This window comes from Folsomia candida, unplaced genomic scaffold (assembly GCF_002217175.1).
Source record: "Folsomia candida strain VU population unplaced genomic scaffold, ASM221717v1 Fcan01_Sc029, whole genome shotgun sequence".
Classification (NCBI taxonomy): Eukaryota; Metazoa; Arthropoda; class Collembola; order Entomobryomorpha; family Isotomidae; genus Folsomia; species Folsomia candida.
In genome coordinates this window covers 344,261-352,357 of record NW_019091221.1, presented here as the reverse complement: position 1 = coordinate 352,357, position 8,097 = coordinate 344,261, and the positions used below count along the sequence as shown (strand labels likewise).

General features: G+C 37.2%; 1 protein-coding gene across 1 annotated transcript; it reads right to left on the bottom strand.

The window, feature by feature from the left end:
• Window positions 1-4,271: 4,271 nt before the first annotated feature.
• LOC118438970 (zinc finger protein 69-like) lies at window positions 4,272-8,097 on the bottom strand. Its single transcript, XM_035859951.1, has 5 exons — window positions 8,002-8,097; window positions 7,686-7,934; window positions 6,993-7,154; window positions 5,966-6,197; window positions 4,272-4,328 (listed from the first exon to the last, which is right to left on the bottom strand). Exons 2-5 carry the CDS (start codon window positions 7,814-7,816, stop codon window positions 4,272-4,274), a joined length of 582 nt encoding a protein of 193 aa, XP_035715844.1. The 5' UTR covers window positions 7,817-7,934; window positions 8,002-8,097.

Below are 8,097 nucleotides of genomic sequence, written 5' to 3'. Positions count from 1 at the left end.
CCATAAATTACGAGTACATAGTGAATAAAGAATTTGCCAATGTTAGGTACTACATACATAAATAAGCGTCACAAGTAATATTTCTTACTGATTTCTAATGCTTTATACCAGTTATCCTTTTTATATCTACATATGTACATATATACATATGGATGTAACATTTTTCGTTCCATGCAATTATAAAATTTACCGGTACCGCTAATCTTGCAAGATCTTGCTTACACATCAATGATCAACCGTGTCACATGAAACCAAACAAATCAGCTCTACCGATTAGAAAAATCAAGCACCGATAAGATTGTATTCATAAGCCAACAATTATCCAAACAGGAGACCATTGAACCTTTATCCGTCAATCATTTATTTGATTCAATACCAAATATCAAACCCAGCTATCTCTTCGTCCACATTGAATTTCCTATTGTTCCAGAATATTATTCAAATTACGCGGAAGCAACATTCCCAACAATTCTGGTTTTCTTCAATATTATTCATCCCTCAATTACAGCAATTCCCTGTATTGCATGCTATGATAACAGGAAGGTATACAAACTGTCCAATACCCTATCCTTATCCGACATCTGGGATGCCTGGGACTCCACAAATTTAATAGACCTCAAAGGTGGGCTCGTAAAAACTGGAAGGGCGTCACTAAACCCTTCGGCTATTTGTGGGTTCACTCTTTCCCAATTACATATAGATGATAGCCGCCACACGTGCATATTACACCATTTGGGGAGAAAATATAATTTTACATTTAAAAGGCAAGGGGATGAATCGGTTTTTAACCAAAGTAGAAAAGACTTCATGGGATTTATCGGCATTGGGTGGTCGATGTCGACACAAGTTATTATAGAGTATCCACACATAGAAATTTATAATATAGATTCACGTGCAATTCACTTTGTCGTCGTAACAAGATTTCCAAACGCTCTGCGCAGCATTTGGGGTTTCTTTACTCCGTTTGATAGTTCTGCCTGGTGGTCGATTCTGTTCACCTGTGTCGGCATAAGCTTGGTTTTACAGTTTGAGGTGAATTGCTTGAGCAGGCGATTTAGTGGTGCTAGAGCTTTGAAAGATTTTGTTATCGTTCAGGCCCTCCTGTTTGGACAACCTATTGATGGCGAAATTATCAGGAATATTAAAAACAAGCAGGTCCAACGCCTCCTATGGGGAATTTGGTTGTTTGTTTGCTTTATTCTAATGGAGAATCTGTACAAGGGAAGAGTGTATTCCGATTTGACGGTTTTGTATCCCCCAAAGGTTCCGAAAACTTTTGACGAGCTTGTTGCCGCTAACATGACAATACTTACTACTTCCCAAGGTCATTATACTCTCCCAGGAATGAAGGACATACGTACAATATCGATGATAAAGGAGTTCGTAATTCCGGAAGTGTTAGATAAGAATTTTGGAGGAAGCTTCGGCAGATTTGTGACCGAGATAAACTCTAGAATAGTCTATATTCACGGGGGCATGGACGATATTTCTGTGGTGAAAAATATTTCGAAGTTCTTAAAAATTGGGCGGAATCAGACTGAGACGAAGGAAGATTTTGCCATCATGGACTTTACAACGATTTGGAAATGAATTCAGAATCGCTAAATATTTTTGGCAAGCGTTTAGTAATTCAAGGAGATCCGGATATGTCAGTACAGTTCAGTTTTCTAACTTATAGCCTGAGAAATTTCATTTGTTGCAAGATTCATAAGGCTCTACGACATTTAACACAGGCGGGTATTTGGAATGGGTATATAGACCTTTTTCTGGCACAATACAAGCTTACGTTTATGAAGAAGTTCGGTAGACAAATATACTCCAAATATGCATTCAAACTGAATTCGGATATTAGGACGGCAAAAATATTTCATGGACGTAGTTCTCGAGAAGATGGTGATGAAAACTCGTTGGGTGCATTATGGATCGTTTTGCCGTGGTGTTCCGTCGTAGTTTCAATGGCGACAGTAGTCTTGGTTTGGGAGTTTGCCTCGATTTGTAAGGGTGTGAATTTAACGGGTTTTAGATTGGGTTTTATGCATTTACGTGTTTCGGCCATCCAACACATCAACACGTAACGGGCAGCGGAGTAGCACCTACGCGGAATTTGTGAAGCCATACGAAAATACTAGAGAAAATTTAACCGTGGTCCGATACGCGAACGTTTCTGAGGTGATAATTTCATTTTTTGCCATTATAAATTTTCGACAAGAAGATGGAAGCCTTGTTTTTGTCAAAATCAGGTTTTACTGAATGCTAACAATGAAGCGTACGGAGTGACATACACGCGTCATGGAGACCCTCAGATACATAAGTTAAGAATCCAAAGAAGTTATCGTGAGCGCTGGGGTGTTCTCAACACCATTACTTCTCGTGAAATCTGGAATCGGACAAATTAAAACTTTGAAGGTTTATTGAGCTTAAAAATAGATGAACTTAACCTGCAGGGAAGGCGGCAGCAATTTTCCTGGAGGATTGGGACACCACGTGCACATCAGAAAATAATCGTGGAGGTTTCACAGGACCAAATTTGCTCAAGACAATCATGCTAACAGCGTTTGTGATGTTTTACTTTTAAAGATTGGAATATTTTTAAAAAAAAGTTAGACCCAAATGCTGTCTGAATATTATAATTGTCCCATATCTCACTTAATTCATGAATATCGTCCATAAACAAAATCACAAGTTTTACTGGAAATTTAAATCCGCTTATAAATTTAACGCAACAATCATATCCCTAACCCGGCGGTGTTACTTTACAATCTAATAGGATTGAGATTGGGTGGCATCATGTAAATGAAATTATGAACTGTAACACTATATTTAGATTACAAAATGTAACTCAAATTTTTATAATCTATAATATTACTTAAATGTAGATAATTAAGACACTTTGGTTGCGGCTCACACATTTGGTTGTGCGTTGTCCTAATTTTATTTAGTCGGTTTAAGAACATTATAAGTAACAAAATATTAATCAAATTGAAAATCGATATTGTAATTTCGAAAAGTCCGTCCCGTGTAATTTTCCGTGATATTCCTGCATTCTGATTGGCTGTTCGCTATTTTGTAACTTTTGTCCATCCGCAACGAATGACGAGGAACATTTTTACTTTTTTTGTTCTCAGGAGGGGAGCTTGCGAGGTTGATAATAACAGATCTTGATGCCGTTTGGATATGTGGTAGGGTCCCATGAGTGAAGTAAAACCCTGAAGTGGTTTGACTCCATGGCCCCATTTGCGCCCGCCACACCCACTCAAAAATGCCCAAAAAACGCTTTCACTCCAGTTTTCACTCACTCAAATCCACGCCAAAAATCCAATTTTACTCGGATTTTGAAATTTCTTTCACCATTACACTCCCAGATAGTTGCTTTCTTCAATCCAATATCAAACTCAATTTTGCTGATGACTATTTCGCAGGCATAATTTGCGTTGTTGATTACTACAACAATCCTCATTCCGAATTGCAATTTTTAAAAATACTAAAAATTTCGAAAAAATTGAGTTTGATATTGGATTGCAGAAAGCAACTATCTGGGAGTGTAATGGTGAAAGAAATTTCAAAATCCGAGTAAAATTGGATTTTTGGCGTGGATTTGAATGAGTGAAAACTGGAGTGAAAGCGTTTTTTGGACATTTTTGAGTGGGTGTGGCGGGCGCAAATGGGGCCATGGAGTCAAACCACTTCAGGGTTTTAGTTCACTCATGGGACCCTACCACATATCCAAAGGGCATCAAGATCTGTTATTATCGACCTCGCAAGCTCCCCTCCTCAGTAAACTTCCGCTAATGCACTTTCCTTTTCGCCACAAACTCTTGTCTGCACTCTAAGAAACCCGGTAACTAAGTTATTACCAGGCGGAGTATCTATGTATGTAACTCTACCGCATGGCAATTTATTTATTGAGTGTTACCAAACCGGTAATAACCCTGGTCGCAAAATTTGAAAATATTACCACTTGGTAAGTAATTTTCTACCACTCAATAATAAATTGATTACCATGCGGTAGAGTCGCATAGATACTCCGCCTGGTAATAACTTAGTTACCGGTTTCCTAGAGTGTGGCTTCTTCATCATTACAGCACACAGTGGTCCGATGATGCTTAAAATGGAATGGGGAACGAAACTTCTTGCCACACTTTATACAATGATGCGGGTACCATTCACCCCTTCCGGGTGAGAGAGTTTATGCTTGTGTAAAGCTTCTTGAGTTGTTGACTTGTGGGCACAAAGGTCGTGGGTTTTATGTAGTTTTAGGTGGTGAGAGATTCTCAGGAGGTGGCTGCGAAATGTGGCACCACAGAATAGCAAGAAACGGAATTTTCAGTCTGTGAAAGAATAATAAAATTTTAATGTACAGGGTGGTTAAAATGTCACCCTACAATGGTAAATTTTTGGATTGGAAAAATTTGTAAATTGCCATTAGTTACCGAATTTTGTCTCTAAAATTCAATTCAATTAATTAATTTATTAAATTTATTATTTATTTATTTATTTATTTATATTTATTTATTTAAATTTATTAATTAAAATTCAAGAATTTCTTCATCAGTTTCTCATCAGTTTTGATAATAATTATAAAAATCTCAATCCAAAATCTTGTAACTAATGGAGATTCAGAGGTTTTTCCTATTGACAAATTTTCCATTCTAGCGTGACATTTAAACCACCCTGTACATCAATATGATAGGTGACAAATCACGAGTGTAACACTGACTCAGTATATTCACGACCTGTCAATCCATGGTTAACACATTTATGTAACGAAGTATTAAATAAGATAATTGAATTTCCGTGGTCAAATCATTTCTTGCCCGGGTGAAAATCGTATGTCGAATCTGGCATAATTCTACACAAGTGGCGGAACAATGGTTTGTGCAGAAAAAGTATGAACGATTTTGCATAAAACTTCTGACAGGTATATTCTGCAGAAAGGTTTAGCACAATTATGCATAATTGTGTAAATTTTATGGACAAATTCTTTCGGCATAAATTTTTCTGCATAAAGTCCAGCCAAATTTCTGAATAAAATCCCATAAATTTTTCACCCAGGAGCCCATTAGTTACTAAATTTGTTTTGGGTGCCGGGATTGATGAAACGAGTTGGTACATAATCCCTACTCGTTTACCACATCAAGATATAGCTTCAATATTTAAAAGAAATTTCTTACAATTTTTTCTGATGTGCATTCCTCAAGATGATGGATCCACTCATCGTCCGTCTTAAACTGTATCTCGGAGCAGCCGTACGGGCATGAGGTTTTACCCTGGAAATGGACGACCTCCACATGTTTAAGTACTTACCCTTTCGTGGTCATGGGTTTTTCACAAACGTCGCAAAACCAGGATTTTTTTCTCTTTGTGTTCGACTCACAAGGGACACTCACGACCTGTCGTTTGAGTCCAGGGTACCCACTATGTTTTTCAGAATCTACTAGGACTCCAGATGAAGGATCCATTCATATTTCCGTGTAAAACTCATATTTGGCGCCATGGCGTGGCGCCAAACTTAAAAATTTGCATTTTCGACCAATTTCAAACCACCATAACTTTTGCAGTTTATGTCGGATTTTTAAAATTTTATGCTTAAAATGATCAGAAAAGTCGAAATTTTAGAGAAAAAAATAAAAATAAAAAAATTTTAATTTTTGAGATATTTTTAGCATTTTTTCGACGAACCCGAAATTTCGAAATTTTGCGAAAAGTTAAAAGCGATAATTTTGGAAAAAATTTCATAGAATACGAAAGTTGAACTGCTTGTCATGATTTTTGCCAAAAATTTTGAAAATCCGTCCAGGATTTCAAAAGTTACGGCGGTTTTAAAATGAAAAACCATCAAATTTGGCGAATTTGGCGCCACGCCATGGCGCCAAATATGAGTTTTACACGGAAATATGAATGAATCCTTCATCTGGGGTCCTAGTAGATTCTAAAAAACATAGTGGGTACCCTGGACTCAAACGACAGGTCGTGAGTGTCCCTTGTCAGCCGCCTTTAAATTCTTAGAACCTTCTGGAAGACACTTTTTGTTATGACATTTTAACGTCCTGGCCAATTTGAATTCTTTAAGACAAATATCACATTTGAAGCGAATTCCTTTGTGGGCTGAACTAATGTGCAGTTTTCTAGAGAGATTTCTTGAGAAGCGTTTAGCACACTGCGTGCACGAGTAGGGTTTCTCGTCAAGTGGAATGAATCTGGAAGATTGTGTGCAAATATTTACATTAGGTTACACTTCGAAAATTATTCGTAAACTAGTAGTTAAGCCCGTCGCAAGTCATACCATGGTACTAAACAATAAATCATAAGAGTAAGTACAAGCTGACGTTTGTACTATGCATTAATGATCAGGAAAGTCAGTTAGGAACCAATTTACCAAGGGAGCCGAACCTTGAGTGGGAGAAACTTAATCAGACAGTTACGCTTACCCCACACTCAAAGTAATTATTACTACGCGGAATGCATGTACTACTTTACCGTGGAAGGTTTAACTGTTTCAAAATAGAAAGATGAGTATTTTGAAATCCAGCATACGGGTAGAATTTTCCTAATTAACGCTCTATGTATATTTGAATGATTTTTCCAAATTAATATTTCGTGAAACCACCATGAGCCAACAATAAACTCAAATATTTTTCTCTTCATGCCATTAGTGAGATTACGTAGGGTCTCAATTTAGCCTAAGCACATGAATATCAATTTCATGTTTGTAGCATATGAGCGTTTTTGATAGGAGATCTGATGGTAGTAATCTTAGAATCAATTTTTCATCGTAAGGTTCACCCATTTTCTTAATTCAGGTTATGAAAAATTAACCTGAATGAGATTGAACCTCTATTACTTGACATTTTAAAAAATAACTTAACAAAAAAAATACTTTTTGGGTTCGTCTATCCGATTCTGGCAGTAGAATTGAATTCTATTGGCCCGCCTTTGAGAGGGGCAGTGTGAAACATTTGTACAGCTTTTTAATTCACCCTGTAAATACGTACCTAGGCGGTCCTTTCGGTTGGTCATGCGACTTCCGATGGTCTTGCAAGCCCTTCACGGAACAGCACCGGTGTCCACACTTTTCACAAGTAAAGATCCTCTTGTGCGTCTGGAAGCTGGACGTAGTGACGAAATTTTTGTCACACTTGTCACACTGCCATTCCCTGTTAAAGTTGAGAAATTATTTGAGTTTGCAATAAATACATCCAGAAATATTTTATAAAATCAGAAGGGGAAATCCATAAGTCATGTCACGCAAGAAGACAGCCTAAAGCAGAGTTTTTTAATTAGCTACATTTCTAATTAATTGGCAATTGATAATTAGAAAGAAAATATCTTGTCTAATTAATTGGTAATTAGTAATTAAACCCAGGTTGCTAATGAAGCAAATTGATTACAACGTTGACCTTGACCAATTAATTTGTGATTTTCAGTGATTCTTTAATTATTTAATTGGTCATTCAAATTAGCTTCGGTAGTACTAGTTAACGTTAATTAGTAATTAATAATTAGTTCAAACATGCTACGTAATTAGGTTGACTAATTAATTAGCAAGCCCTGGGCTAAAAGTCCAATAATATATTTAAGGCATAATCAAACATCTTAAAGGGTGATTCAGAAAACGGGAATTTCCGCCTGACATAATCTATGCACGCCCCGAAACCGAAGACATGTACAGGAAACCGATTACTTACATTTTCTCGTCAGGCTCCTTCAACGCATTATCAGCGACATTTCTGGCATGCTTTTTACTCCGGAGATGTCCCCTATAATTTCGTCTAGCACGGAAAACTTCGTCACAAGGCTGACATGTTATCTTCACCATCCTTTTACCATGTATCTTAGGATGACGTAGTTTTCTGTGTTGGACAAGTTCCGGGAAACTGAGCTGGTTGTCGTCGCACAAGTCACAGACAAAAGTGATCTGGCCATCGTCGTCCTCTCTAAATTAAGGAACAAATAAGCTTGGTAGAGCATATACATACATACATTCTAACAAGGGACACTCACGACCTGTCGTTTGAGTCCAGGGTACCCACTACGGTTTATAGAATATACTATGGTAGAGGCATTTTAATTAAGCACAATTTAGATTATATCTTGCTG

Excerpts from the sequence above, each read along its gene's own strand:
- LOC118438970 (XM_035859951.1), bottom strand. The coding sequence starts at position 7,816 with ATGGTGAAGATAACATGTCAGCCTTGTGACGAAGTTTTCCGTGCTAGA. Across the intron at positions 7,155-7,685 it reads AAGGAGCCTGACGAGAAAAT|GGAATGGCAGTGTGACAAGT; the intron begins GTAAGTAATCGG and ends CAACTTTAACAG. Across the intron at positions 4,329-5,965 it reads ACAAGGGACACTCACGACCT|ACTGAAAATTCCGTTTCTTG; the intron begins GTCGTTTGAGTC and ends ATTCTTTCACAG.